The sequence below is a fragment of the Aethalodelphis obliquidens genome, unplaced genomic scaffold, assembly GCF_003676395.1.
Source record: "Aethalodelphis obliquidens isolate GAN/ISIS:26980383/991018 unplaced genomic scaffold, ASM367639v1 scaffold93, whole genome shotgun sequence".
NCBI classification, from domain to species: Eukaryota; Metazoa; Chordata; class Mammalia; order Artiodactyla; family Delphinidae; genus Aethalodelphis; species Aethalodelphis obliquidens.
Genome location: NW_020838037.1, coordinates 4,521,928 through 4,537,797, shown reverse-complemented (window position 1 = coordinate 4,537,797; position 15,870 = coordinate 4,521,928). Strand labels below are relative to the sequence as shown.

Genomic DNA, 15,870 nt, shown 5'->3' with positions numbered 1-15,870 from the left:
AAAACAGATAAAATTCCTCATGGAGTTTAAAGTGTCTATTTGTTAAATTAAGAAATGATATGGTAATCATTTTAACTTTTAAAAGATAATTTCTGTATTGGCATGTATTTTCCAAATAAAACATATGTTTCAGTCAGTATACGCATACCTTGTTTTATTGCACTTTGCAGTTACTGTAGTTTTTACAAATTAAAGATTGTGGCAGTCCAGTGTCAAGCAAGTCTTTTGGCACCATTTTTCAAACAGCATTTGTTCAACTTGTGTCTGTGTTGCATTTTGGTAATTCTCACCATATTTCCAACTTCTTCATTATTATTATATTTGTTATGGTGATCTGTGATCAGTGATCTTTGATGTTACTCTTGTAATTGTTTTTGAGGTGCCAAATAATGCCTACATGAAACATTGAACTTAAGTGATAAACATTATGTGTGTCTGACTGCTCTACCACCCAGCTGTTCCCCCCATCTCTCTCCCTCTCCTCAGGCCTCCCTATTCCCTGAGACACAACAAATTGAAATTAGGTCAGTTAATAACACTAAAATGTCCTCAAGGTAAAGGAGGAGTCATGTGTCTTTCTCATTAAGCTTAGTGAGGAAAGCATGTCCAAAGCTGAGATAGTCTGAAAGCTAGGCTTCTTGCTCTAAACTGTTAGCCAAGATATGAATGCAAAGGAAAAGTTCTTGAAGGAAATTAAAAGTGCTACTCCAGTGGCACATGACTGATAAGAAAGTGAGACATTCTTATTGTTGATATGGAGAAATTTTTGGAGGTCTGGATAGAAGATCAACCCAGATACAACATTTCCTTAAGCTAAAACCTAATCCAGAGAGACGCCCTAACTCTCTTCAATTCTGCGAAGGCTGAGAGAGGTCAGAACGCTGCAGAAGAAAAGTTTGAAGCTAGCAGAGATTGGTTCATGAGCTTTAAGGAAAGAAGCTGTCTTCATAACATAAATGTGCAAAGTAAAGCAGCAAGTGCTGATGTAAAAGCTGCAGTAAGTTATCCAGAAGATCTAGCTAAGATAATAAGTGAAGGTAGCTACACTAAACAATAGGTTTTCAATGTAGACGAGACAGCCTTCTATTAGAAGAGGATGCCATCTAGGACTTTCATAGCTACAGAGGAGAAGTCAATACCTGTCATCAGAGCTTCAAAGGACAGGCTAACTCTCTTGTTAGGGGCTAATGCAGCTGGTACCTTTAAGTTGAAGCCAATGCTCATTTACCGTTTTACAAATCCTCAGGCCCTTAAGAATTATGCTAAAAATCTACTCTGCCTGTGCTCTATAAATGGAACAACAAAGCTTGGATGACAGCACGTCTGTTTAGAACATGGTATACTAGATTAAGCTCACTGTTGACCCACTGCTCAGAAAATAAAAAAGTTTCCTTTTAAAATAATACTGCTCACTGATAATACACCTGGTCACCCAAGAGCTCTGATGGGAATATACAATGAGATTCGTGTTGTTTTCATGCCTGTTAATACAACATCCATTCTGCAGCCCGTGGATCAGGAAATAATTTTGCTATTCAAGTGTTGTTATTTAAGAAATGCATTTTCTTAGGCCATAGCTCCCATGGATAGTGATTCCTCTGATGGATTTTGGCAAAGTAAGTTGAAAACCTTCTGGAAAGGATTCCCCATTCTAGATGCCATTAAGAACATTCACGATTCATGGGAAGGGGTCAAAATATCAATATGAACAGGAGTTTGGAAGAAGTTGATTCCAACCTTCATGGATGACTTTGAGAGGTTCAGGACTTAAGTAGAAGAAGTAACTGAAGATGTGGTGGAAATAGCAATAGAGCTAGAATCAGACGTGGAGCCTGAAGATGTGGCTGAATTGCTGCAATCCCATGATTAAAAAAATTATGGATAAAGAGTTATTTCTTACAGATGAGCAAAGAAAGTGACTGCTTGAGATGGATTCTACTCCTGGTGAAGATGCTGTGAAGATTGTTGAAATGACAACAAAGGATTTAGAATATTACATAAACTTAGTTGATTAAGCAGTGTCAGGATTTGACTCCAATTTTGAAAGAAGTTCTACTGTGGATAAAATGCTGCCAAACAGCATTGCACGCTACAGAAAAATCATTGGTGAAAGGAAGAGTCAATCGATGTAGCACACTTCAGTGTTGTCTTATTTTAAGAAATTGTCACAGGCACCCCAGCTTTCAGCAGCCCCCACCCTGATCAGTCAGCAGCCGTCAACAATGAGGCGAGAATCTCCACCAACAAACAGATTACATCTTGCTGAAGGCTCAAATGATGGTTAGCATTTTTTAGCAATAAAGTATTTTTTAGTTAAGTTATTTATATTGTTTGTTTAGACATATTGCTCTTGCATACTTAACAGACTACAGTATAGTGTAAACATAACTTTTATATGCACTGGGGAACCAAAAAATTCATGTGACTTGCTTTATCACGATGTTTGCTTTATTGCGGTGGTCTGGAACTGAACCCACAATATCTCTGAGATACGCCTGTAGTTGTTAGAAAAGATAAGGAGAAATATATTATACCAGAATTACCTATCCTTCTCAGGAGCATTTGCAACAAACTGACAGTAGCTCATAGTGCATATAATAAAAATGTCTGTGGTCATTTTATATGAAAATATCTTTATATACATTTTGACATATTCTTATCACATAGTACATCTAATTAGAGGTCTATGAGAAGATATAGAGGAGTAAAAAGATGAGAAACACCTGTTTTTCCATCATTACAAGATAATCATCATTAACTTTTTTTTTTTTTTTTTTGGCTGTACGCGGGCCTCTCACTGTTGCGGCCTCTCCCGTTGCGGAGCACAGGCTCCGGAAGTGCAGGTTCAGCGGCCATGGCTCACGGGCCCAGCCACTCCGTGGCATGTGGGGTCTTCCCTGACCGGGGCACGAACACACGTCCCCTGCATCGGCAGGCGGACTCTCAACCACTGCGCCACCAGGGAAGCCCATCATTAACATTTTTATGTACACCTTTCTATTCTTTTTAGGCACATAGATGTGTATACAATATGGTATCATGTTGCCTAATCTACTTTTCTTTTCATGGGTATACTATTCTTATTTTATCCACATTTAAATTTCATCATCAAACACTGAGCTCAAGTATATGCTGGCCATATGTTCAGATATTTGAAATAAAGATAAATGGACAGACGGCTTTAATGGTTTAATATGTTAAGCATTGCACAATATTCAACAATTAGAGAAAGTCTAGGGGATGGTATAAGCATATACCTTTATATATTTAGGGCCACAAGTATACGGACGAGCCCTACAATTTGAGGAAAATCCTGCTCAGGACTGAACAGAGAGGTCCTTGGTTGCCGACGGACTCTCCCCTTGACTTCAGACTTGAGACAAACCAAGGGGTCTGTCAATATACAAAACCCACTGAATTCAGGAGAAACAGGAGCAATAGGATAGGTATTAAGGAATTGGTTCTTGCCAATTAGGATTGTGGTGGCCAGTCTGAAGCGAGCAGAGTTGGCTGGAGGCTGGAAATGTTGCAGCTCTAGTCCAGAACAGCAGTCTAGAGACAGAATGGTTAGTGCTTTCTTCCAAAATTCCCAGTTTTCTAAACAGGTTCCTAGGCTGCTTTCCTCAAACAGTGCTAATCTACTTTTAAGTGCATGATCTTTTACTTCACTATTTTTGTAACTTCAGTTCCTTTATATCACTATCAGAAATTACTCATTCAGACTACTGTTTCTAAAAACTTGTGTTTCCCCTGTTTTAACTAGTATTAAGAGCTACAAGGAAAATTCTTGTACATACTTCTGCATTCATATTCTGAATTATTTCTTAAATTAATTATAGTTTAAATTACTGAGTCAAGGGCAATGTGCATTTTTAAGACTTTTGATGCATTTTATCATATCACAGTACATTTAATTGGCCTAGAATGCTTATGAGAATTTATGAATAAATAAATGAACATATGAAAATAAAAATATTTATTACATTGCCATGAGTATATAAGAATTCTTTTCTGTTACAAAGAATGAGTGTTACCAGTTTAATTAAAAACAAAATTCATAAGATATGCCTCTAGAAGCAGTTCATCAATTTTACATGGCTGTTGGGGTAAATTTCACCTAGTATTAGAAATATTTCTGTCTTTGAAAATCCTTGCTTAGCATTGTTTATTGCTGCTGTGAAGAATACAGGGGAAGAGTTCAGGTGTGAAATTTGTCTTTTCAGGATGGTCATCTAGAAATGCCTGTTTTAGCCCATCTTGATGGCATTGAATTCATATTTTAAAGTGCCTGTTACAGAATTCCTTAAGAATGTCTTTTCCTGCTATTTTAGGATTTCTGAGGTACAATATTATCTATTCATTTCTACAGTTGAGGATATAAGAAAGCACTTCTTTCCTCTGTACTCATTCTGTTACATTCTAATCCTCTATTTTTAAACCCTTGTATCATACTCTTCTTTTTAGCTCAGTTCAGACAAGTGTATTTTTGATTTTTAATTGAAATGGGTCTTCATTAGCTTGACTTTTACTAAATACATTAATAATGGAAACATTAAAGTTTTAGCAGAAGAGTTTTAAATATAACAGTGAAGTTATAATTTCTTGTCTGTATAGGACTTTACAGTTTGTGAAGAGCTTCAGAATAGAAAAAAGAACAGATGAATTACCTTGAATACAGTTAGCAGTTAGTGGCTGGGTGGTCTTTGGGAAGACATTAAATTTCCTTGAGTATGCTTAGCATAGAGTATGTGATGAATAAATAGAATCTATTTTTATTTTGTATCCTATTTTGCCTCCAAATGACCTATGGATTGTTTTATCCCTGTTTTACAATTGAGGAAACCAAGGCACAGTGCATTTTAGTGATTTGCATAGGGTCATTTAGCTAACAAACATAAACTGAGATCTATATTTTTGTCTCCAAAATAAGCATTTTTTCATTCTATACCACTTTTTTTTTTCTCTTAATGCAAGGACATAAGAAATAAATCTTTGTCCTATATCATGAGAGTGATATTATTTACCACATCATGTGGAAATCTGATTCCGCATATGCATGGCACAGAGTAGGCTCTCAGTTATATAAATGAATGAAAACCTGTATGGTAATATGGTTGGCTTCAGTCTTTTGTAGGGAGAGAATTGTATATTAAGACCGCAGTGCTGATTGTGTCTGTTGAATGTGGTATTCAGGGTACCTACCTCTTAACGTTGTTGTTAGGATTAGATGATGTCATAGATGTAAAGCATTTAGAAAAATGCCTGGCACCTTAAACATTCAATAAATGTTAGTTCTTACTAGTATGTGAATGATTTTAGAGTGAGAAACCTTTAATATGTATAGGATTATAGTTCACTTAGTTATTATCTGTTATATATCATGTAATTAGTTTTAATAGACTTTTTCTGGTTCATGTTGCTATTTATTGGTAATTTCTTTAATATATCTTTTAGGACTGAAAGAGTTGTCCCCACCTCCTCTAAATCTCAAACGTTTATACAAAGAGACACTAGAAATTGAACCCATATTGATAATCATTTCCCCGGGTGCTGATCCTTCTCAGGAACTCCAAGAACTTGCTAATGCTGAGAGAAGTGGAGAGTGTTATCATCAGGTCAGTACATATTACCCTGCTGTTTTTGCTACAGCTATTGATCTTCCTGCCATACTTGATTCTATTAGTGGAACAGACATTTTTTGTTGCGGTGTGCCAACTAATGTCCCTGGAAAGTGTCCACATCCTGATCCCCAGAAGGAACTTTGCAACTGTAATTAAGTTAAGCATTTTGCAGTGGAGAGGTTATCCTGGATTATTCATTTGGGCCCAATATAGTCATAAAGGTCCTTTTAAGAAGGAGGCAGAAGAAGCAGAGGGAAGGAGGGAGATGTGAGGAAGCAGAGGTCAAAGAGGTGAGAAGTTGCTGTGCTGCTGGCTTTGAAGATGGTAGAAGGGGCCACAGACAAAGAAATGTAGGTGGATTCTAGAAGTTCGAAAAGGCAACGGAAGGATTCTCTCCTAAAGCCTCCAGAAAGAACAGCCCTGCAGTACTACCTTTATTTTCGAACCCTGACACCTTGATTTAAAAATAGATCAATAGAAGAGTGGGACTTCTAACCTCCAGAAGTCTGATAAGATAATATATTTGTCTCATATAATACCATTTCGTCCTGAGCTAAATTTCTGAGTTTTAGTTTGTTCAGATTAGCACCTCTTTTTCAATTCAGTTGGCATGTAAGTTTGAAAATGAATTAATTTACCCTCAATTTTTGACATGTGAAAAAAATAAATCTTTTTCATTGGGAAAATAATTAATAATGATTAAAAAACCAGAATACTTTCACAGCAACCAAAAATTGACAAGTGGGAATGTTATGAGGACTATAAGTAGAAGATAGCAAAATAGCAGAGAGTTAGGCTTAGTTGTACAGGTTTTGCACTAACTCTAGGGAGTTTCATTCAATCCTAGTTATAGTGTATTAATATATTAGGACAATATTCAATTGTCAGTGAGATGTCTTGAGGAAGGGGAGCCCTCTTCTATAGGCTGTATCTGTTAGCAGTGATATTGGCAGAAAGATAAAACTATTTGCACTCACTGTAAGTTTGACTATATGAATTTCTAGACTTTTGTGTACTTGCAAAATTTTTTAATATTGTAAAACCTTTAAATACAGACGTATTTAGTCATAAATCTCCTGTTATTTTAAAGTTTTTTTTGCTATGCTGAATGTATGTCCTAAGGATAATAATATATTCTTAATGCAAAAAATTAATTTTCATTTCAAGAAACTGTTTTGTTTTTTTTTTTGATGTAGGGGCTAACCATCTTCTTGACATTTCCTGTTGTGCTTTTTAAAAATGTATTTTTTTTCTTAGAGTATATGTTTTCTTCTAATGTTTCATGAACCTTTAAGCTGTTTTCATACAATTTATGCCTTATAGAAAATTTTGAGTTCCTACTTTCAGCTACCATTTCAGCTCAGCAAACTACTTATTCTTTTTTTCCCCTCTGATTCTGTTGTACATGCCTTCAACTGTTTCAAGGGTTTTTTTTTTGCATTTTAATAATGGCAAACTAATACGTGCATCTAAACAGTTCAACCAGTATTTGTTTTATCCCTCCTATTTGCTTAGTTCTGGGTTAGATCTTGAAAATTAAAAAAAAACAATATATGAGTATTTATTACCTGTTTTGTTACATGCTTTTGTATGCAATGAATTAGACGCATGGTTCCCACTCTCAACAACTTTATAGTCTAATTGAAAAGCAAAATCAATACTTGTAAAAGTCAATTAAAAAACAATGAAATGCTATCTTATATTCATTATGAAAAGAGAGATCGCTGTGGTTTGAAGTAGTCTATAACAGTATTCTTCAAAGTGTTTTGACTATGTACCCAATAAAATATTTGAGCCAGGACTCTCAGTAAATGTGTTTCTCTCATATATACAGAGACAGATATAGCTGTACTGATACTTAAGTATTATATATATTATCCTTAAAGAGACATATGGCGGAGTTTAAACTTGGTATAGTAAGTAGCATGCAACCAGTTTAGACCCTTGACTAAAACTTTTTTATAGAATCCTAGACTTAAGTAGACTTAACTAGTCTATTCATTCAAATAATACAGAAATCTTATATACTGAATCTATTTTCTAGGGTGTTTCGGCTTCTGCTTGGATGTTTTCTATTTTATAAAATAAAATAGAAAACATCATAAAGGTCTAGCCTAGCCTATTACATGAGTGTCCTAAGTGCAGATAGACTATAGGGATTGGAAATACAGGAATGGAATTCCAGTGAGACCAGGATTCTCCTTCCCTCTTCCTCTCCCATCTCTTCTTTTTCTCCCCTACCCCTTTCTTCTTTTCTCTCTCTCTCCTTCCTGCCTCCTCTCCCTGAAAAAGAATAGAAGAGCAGAGGGCTAAATGTAGAGTCTTGAGGCCCAACATGTTAGGGTCTTCTAGACAATGAAGGGCTAGGGAATTACGCAGTTCAGTGGACCAAGTAGCTTGGGAGCCAAATTTGTGCAATGTTGGAGAAATTTTTTAAAAAGAGAAGCAAATTTCAAGGAAGCGGTATTGTTAATGTTTAATCCCTCAAAGAATACAACAAGACAGTAGTCATAAAAAATTATGTTTTTAAAGGTCCATGTTTGAGAGAGTAAGAATTGCAGGAACTAGTGGAATGAGGGAAAAAAAAACTATTCAGCAATTCTTTATACTGTTCTATAACTTTCAGACCTGTAATGTTAGTACCTTTACTAAATAGAGTAATATTAAAAATCTGCCCCTGATGTAAGGACAAAAACAAGACAATTGTTGGAAACAGCAAGAGTCTGATATTTCTTATTAAAAGTTTAAAACCCTGATTACAGTGCTTGAGTTAGTTCAGTATGTATGGCAGGATAATTTGAAAGTCTTCTGTTACAACATGTTATCAGATCTGTTTTTTTTTAGTTTTGTTATTTATTTTTGTTTTTGCAGGTTGCCATGGGTCAAGGCCAAGCTGATTTAGCAGTTCAAATGCTAAAAGAATGTGCCCGAAATGGAGACTGGCTCTGTTTGAAGAACTTACATCTTGTGGTATCTTGGCTGCCAGTTCTGGAAAAGGTAGATTCAGATCAGTGTGGTGCAAATAATATCTAATATACTCAATTCAGTAATCTCCAAGGAACATCAGTATTAAAATATGTCATGCACGATTTATGATGTCTTTAAAAAAATTAGTATTTGTTGGGGAATCATTTAAAATCTGTTATGTATTTTCTCCTTAAATATATGTACATTTGTACAAACCAAAATGGATCTTTTAATAAGAAATCTATAAAAATCTCTTTTTTAAAGGCATTTAGGGGAAGTCAAAAAATTAATCAGGACTGAAGGGGAGGCTTAGAGAATTTTTTCAGACGAAAAATAGGGAAACGTTTTAAAGAATTGTAGAAGACCTATTTATAACATTAAATTTTCTTTATGCTTTTGTTCTGTTGTATCTGTATGAGGAGAAAAGATGTAGAGGAGTCAGAGAGAGCTACTACAGAACACTTCCTAGGTGCTAAGGAGGCTGGGTGTAAATGGAAGCAATCATTTTATTTAACAGAAGTGGGCCCAGGACGAAAAAACTTTAAGACAGAACAAATTGATGTGTAGGTTTAAATGCAAACCTAGAATTAAGTCTAGTGCTTATTTAAGAAGAAAGATGAATATGGGTTTGGGCTGTCATAGATGACACTGAAGACAAGATGTTCCTTGAAGACTATATGTGATTTAGCTAAGTGTAGGGGGAAAAAAAATTGTGGTTAATTCTAGCAGCACAAGTAGAGACATAGTGGTGGGAATGTGCCTGCCTAGTACAAAGAATGAAGATGTCCTTGAATGTCCTGGAAGGGTCAGGCAGAGCGATGTGGGGCAATAGAGTTAGATGGCTAGGAAGGGGCAAGGTTATGGAATACCCTCAAAATCGTGCTGAAGTGCTTGGAATTTTTGTCTTAGGACACAGAGTCAAAGGAGGTCCTTAACAAGGGAGTTAATAATTAGTTAATTAAATTAATCTGGCAGAAGTTATTCAGAATAGAACCAAACAGAATAGAGTGGGAAGCCATAGCCTAGTTGTAGTATGTTGAAAATTTGTGTAATGTGTTGAAAATAAATTGGCAACTATAGCACTTTACATAAAACATGTAAGTAGTTAAATAATCTTTGATGAATGAGTTAATGACTAAGTGAATGAAGTGATAGACCATGATGACTTACTACTTATCAAAAGAAGATGTAGGGCTTCCCTGGTGGCACAGTGGTTGAGAGTCCGCCTGCCGATGCAGGGGACACGGGTTCGTGCCCCGGTCCGGGAAGATCCCACATGACGCGGAGCGGCTAGGCCCGTGAGCCATGGCTGCTGAGCCTGCGCGTCCGGAGCCTGTGCTCCACAACGGGAGAGGCCACAACAGTTAGAGGCCTGCGTACCGCAAAAAAAAAAAAAAAAAAGAAGATGTAGATTTTGGAACTGAGATATATAGGAATATTCAAGTAATTCCATTATTACTACAGTTTTCTGTAAAAATCACAAATGTATAAAATATAAAATTTATGTCAGATGAATTACATATGTTTTGAAACATAAGGAAGACTTGTGAATACTTGAATCCTGCTTTCTGTTCCAAACAATAGATTGATAGCTATTAATCTATGTAAAATATAATTACAGTTATTATTTTGGAATCAAATCTTAATTAGGACTTTTTGAAGAATATATAGGGTAGATTATATTATAAAACTTTTAAAAAATTTTTAAATGTTTTGCTTTTCTTTTGGGAAGTTTGGATGAATTGTTTGGATATAAATTTATGTTTATTTTAAATTCAACTGTATCACAAATGTATTGCTTTTTTAATCTTTTTTTAAAATATGCTAACCCAAAGCAAAATTTTATTCCAATTTTACATTTAAAAATTATTATTAGGTATAGAAACATTTTATAATTTACAATTTTAAGGAAGCAAAATGTTTTCATGGCAATTCTCTTGCCATTTTTTGTCATCTTTACATTTCACTTGATAATAATGAATTTTAGTATTAGACGTATTTATTAAGATAATTTTTAGACTTCACTCTCTTTTAGAGCTATCAACATTTCTTTTGTCATTCATTCATTCATTTAGTCATTCATTTTACAAGTGCTTGCTGAGTACAGAAAAAAGCCAGGAATAGTCCTAGGTGCTGGTTACGTATAAAATTTGTACTTGCTCTCGAGGAGCTTGGTTTAGAAGAGACAGACCACATTAATAACTATACAGTCGTACAATGAATACTGCAGAAAGGAATTTACAAAATACCATCAGTGATTAATCTGCTTGGGATTGTGGTAGTGAAGAGTCGGAGAAGATATTCTCCCAGAACATGATACTTGAATTATATTTTGACAGATGAGTAAGAGTTTGTCAGGTTACAAGAGAATAACAGGCAGAAAGAATATGATGAATAAAGAGACAAGAGATAAAAATTCGAATAAGTGACTAAAGCGTACAGCACAGGCAGGTGAATTTGAATGGTGAATTTTGGATATTATAGGCTATAAGACACACTAAAAATTGTACTGTAAAGGAACTGATATTATAATATAACTCTGTGGAAGTGTGATTTGAAGAAGTGAGAACCTGAAGGCCTGAAGATGGCTCGTAGTTTAGGCATCACGACTATAGCTAACACTTATTTTGTATTTACTGTGTGTTGGGCACTGTGTTTTATACAGTCCTATGAGGGTAGGTTATTATCCTTGCTTAGAGAGTTTAAGTCAAAGAATCCAAGGTCACACAGCAAATAAGTGGCAGAATTTGGATTTCAACCCAGTTGGCCCAGTTCTAGATCCAAGTTCTTAGCTATTTCACTAAGCTAGGAATAGAGAAGATGAAAATTTAGAGGAAATATAATCAGAACATTAAGAAATATATCAGAATATCATGGAAAGATTTTAGTAAGATAAGTACTTATTAATAATATATTTATAAAATGGAAATTTGTATGTTTAAGTAGATTTTTATTCTTGTTGTTTTTATAAACAAGGAATTGAATATTCTTCAACCTAAAGATACCTTTCGTCTTTGGCTCACTGCAGAAGTTCATCCCAACTTTACTCCAGTTTTATTACAGTCAAGTTTGAAGATAACATATGAGGTAAGAAGATTTAAAACTTGAAACGTGGGCTTCCCCGGTGGCACAGTGGTTAAGAATCCGCCAATGCAGGGGACGTGGGTTCGAGCCCCGGTCTGGGAAGATCCCACATGCCACAGAGCAACTAGGCCTGTGCACCACAGCTACTGAGCCTGCGCTCTAGAGCCCGCGAGCCACAACCAGAGTTCACGTGCCACAACTACTGAAGCCCACGTGCCTAGAGCCCGTGCTCTGCAACAAGAGAAGCCACTGCAATGAGAAACCTGCACACCGCAACAAAGAGTAGCCCCCACTCGCCGCAACTAGAGAAAGCCCACGCGCAGCAACAAAGACCCAACACAGCCATAAATAAATAAATGAATAAATAAAATTTATGAAAAAAATAAAAACTTGAATCACTAATTGTGTAAGTGCAGTAATTTAGCATGCCTTCTAAAGCTCTGTAGACAAAAAGCACTCAAAAACTTTTGTATATTTAGATGAAGTATATACATAAATAATATGATATTTGTAAAAATACATTTATATTTTTCTTTTAAATATTATTTAATATCATTAATTTTTTGGTTTTTTATTGTAGTAAAAGACATAATGTAAAATTTACTATCTTAACCATTTATAAATGTACAGTACAGTAGTGTTAACCATATGTACCTTGTCGTATAACAGATCTCTAAAATTTTTCATCTCACAAAACTGAGACTGTATCCACTGAAGAGCAACTCCCTATTTCTCTTTCCCTCCACCCTTTGCAACCACCATTGTACTTTCTGTTTCTGTGAGTTGACTACTTTATATCCCTCATATAAGTGGAATCATGCAGTATTTGTCTTTTGGTGACTGGCTTATTTTATTTGGCATGATGTCCTCAAGGTTCATCCATGTTGTAGCATATGACAGCATTTCCTTCTTTCTTAAGGCTGAATAATATCCCATTAATATGTGTGTACTACATTTTCTTCATCCATTCATCAGCCCATGGACATTTAGATTTTCTACCTCTTGGCTATTATGAATAATGTTGCAGTGAACATGGGTGGGCAAATATCTCTTCAAGATCGTATTTTCAGTTTTTTTGGATATATACCCAGAGTGGGATTGCTGGATCATATGGTAATTCTATTTTTAATTTTTTGAGGAATTTCCATACTGTTCCACTGTGGTATACCATTTAACATTCCCACCAATAGCACACAGTTTCTCTGATCCTTACCAACACTTGTTATTGTCTCCTGTATTTTTTTTAATAGTGGCTGTCCTAAGAGTGTGAGGTGATATCTCACTGTGGTTTTCATTTGTATTTCTCTATATTTAGTGATGTTGAACATCTTTGTATATGCTTGTTGGCTAGTTGTATGTCTCCTCTGGAGAAATGTCTATTCAAGTCTTTTGCCCATTTTTAATTGGATTTTTTGTTGTTGAGTTGTACTAATTTCTTATGTATTCTTCATATTGACCCTTTATCAGATATACGGCTTACAAATATTTTCTCTCATTCCATTAGGGGTTCCTTTTAACTGTGTTGATTGTTTCCTTTGCTGCGTAGATGTTTTTAGTTTGATGTAGTCTCATTTGTCTGTTTTTGCTTTTGTTGCTTGTGCTTTTAGTGGCATATCCAAAAAAATCATTGTCAAATCCAATGTCATGAACCTTTTCCCCTGTTTTCTTCTAGGAATTTTTAGTTTCAGGTCTTAGGTTTAGGTCTTTAATGCATTTTGAGTTAATTTTTGTATTAGGTGTAAAGTAAGGGTCCAACTTCACTCTTGCACATGGATATCCAGTTTTCATATCATTTGTTTTTTGACATAGCTAAGTTAGATTTTCAGTCTTTGTTTTCTTCTTTTGTTCATTCGTTCCCTTCACCCATCCATTCATCCATACATCTATCCATCAGTCCATCCTTCTAACGTGTAATGCTTGGCAGATCCTCCCCAAACCTGATGCATCCAAAACTCTATGTGTTTGTAATGATATTGTGGAACTCGTCCAAGTCATAACTGAAATAATAATAAGAAACTGAATTAAAACTTTTAAAACACTGGTTTAAAACATTCTGCTTGCATTTTCTCTCAACTTGTAGAATATAATCTCTTATATAATCTCTTGTCTGATGAAAAATATCTTATTGGTGTTTATAACTACCTGTTATTTTAGATCAGTACTTCCATTTTCCATCTGAAGGCATTAAGTCTCATGTAGGGAAGAAAAAAGCTAAGGATTAATCCAAGGAATGCAAAAATGATTTAATATTTGGAAATATATTAATTGAATGAATGTCAATTATAATGTCTAGTAAGAGAGAACTTCTCCAGCCACTCTCTCAGTATACTCTTTTACTAAACTATATTGCAGAACTGGATTGTACAAGCCCTGAAGGCAAGGGCTATGTTTTTTCTTGCTTTTTTTTTTTACTTATTATATAATATGTGGCATTTAGGAAGAATACAGTAATATTTCAATAAATGAAGAGTTAATATATATCAGGGGAACTGTTCCTTGAAAATTTTAACTTAATGTGTAGCCTCTTCCAGTATCTTTTTTAGGAAGTAATTTGATTATATTTTTATGGAAATTTTCAGTTTCATTTAAGTTACTGGTGAATTTTTTTTCTATTTCTTAAATCAATGTAAATGATTTTAACTATTCCAGGAAATAGTGCAGTTCATTATGTTCAAAATTATTACTATATATATGTACACATATGTACACACACGTTTTATTGTATTTAAAAATTGTGGAATCTTCATTTTATTGTTTGTTTCTTCTCTTTTTGATGAGCTGCTGGAGTTGTTTTTAAAAATTTATTACATTGAATCTGTAGATTGCTTTGGATAGTATAGTCATTTTCACAGTATTGATTTCTCCAATCCAAGAATATGGTATATCTCTCCATCTGTTTGTGTCATCTTTGATTTCTTTCATCAGTATCTTATAGTTTTCTGAGTACAGGTCTTTTCCCTCCTTAGGTAGGTTTATTTCTAGGTATTTTATTTTGGATGTGATGGTAAATGGGATGTTTCCTTAATTTCTCTTTCTGATCTTTCATTGTTAGTGTATAGGAATGCAAGAGATTTTCTGTGTATTAATTTTGTATCACACAACTTTACCAAATTCATTGATGAGCTCTAGTAGTTTCTGGTAGCAACTTTAGTGTTTTCTGTGTATACTGTAGTATCATGTCATCTGCAAACAGTGACAGTTTTACTTCTTTTTCAATTTGGAATCCTTTTATTCCTTTTTCTTCTCTGATTGCCATGGCTAGGACTTCCAAAACTATGTTGAATAATAGTGGTAAGAGTAGACATCTTTGTCCTGTTCCTGATCTTAGAGGAAATGTTTTCAGTTTTTCACCATTGAGAATGATGTTTGCTGTGGGTTTGTCATATATGGCTTTTATTATGTTGAGGTAGGTTCCCTCTATGCCCACTTTCTGGAGAGTTTTTATCATAAATTGGTGTTGAATTCTGTCAAAAGCTTTTTCTGCATCTCTTGAGATGATTATATGGTTTTTATTCTTCAGTTTGTTGATGTGGTGTATCATATTGATTGATTCATGAATATTGAAAATCCTTGCATCCTGGGATGAATCCCACTTGATCATGGTGTAATATCCTTTTAATGTATTGTTGGATTTGGTTTGTTATTATTTTGTTGATGAGTTTTGTGTCTATGTTCATCACTGATACTGTCCTGTAATTTTCAGAGAAAGGCAAATATCATATGTTATCACTTATATGTGGAATCTAAAGAAAAGGTACAAATGAACTTATCTACAAAGTAGAAATAGAATTATAAAATAGGTAACAAATGAAGACCTACTGTATAGCACAGGGAACTCTTCTTTTCCCATATATATGGGAAAATAATCTAAAAAAGGGTGTATATATGTATATGTATAACTGATCCACTTTGCTGTACAGCAGAAACTAACACAACATTGTAAATCAACTATACTCCAATAAAAATTTTAAAAAAATTAAAAAATAGAAAAAAATTTGTCACAAATAACCAATGTCATACTTTGTGATTTACTTTTTCTTATTAATTCTTTTCTATTCACTGAATTTCCTGCTCTTTTCATTATTTTTTCTTCCTTATGTTTTCCTTAATTTGTACTGGATTTCATTCTTCCTGATTTCTTATGCTGAATGCTTAATTGATTTAATTAACTTGAATTAATATTGAAATTATTTTAAGT

At 34.5% G+C, this 15,870-nt stretch overlaps 1 protein-coding gene across 1 annotated transcript in view; it reads left to right on the top strand.

Moving 5' to 3' along the window:
• DYNC2H1 (dynein cytoplasmic 2 heavy chain 1) overlaps positions 1–15,870 on the top strand; it is a 373,792-nt gene that overhangs the window by 216,508 nt on the left and 141,414 nt on the right. The window contains exons 76-78 of the mRNA XM_027095669.1: positions 5,455–5,615; positions 8,493–8,618; positions 11,565–11,675. Of these exons, the coding sequence (XP_026951470.1) occupies positions 5,455–5,615; positions 8,493–8,618; positions 11,565–11,675 (398 nt within the window). The remainder of the gene's footprint in view (positions 1–5,454; positions 5,616–8,492; positions 8,619–11,564; positions 11,676–15,870) is intronic.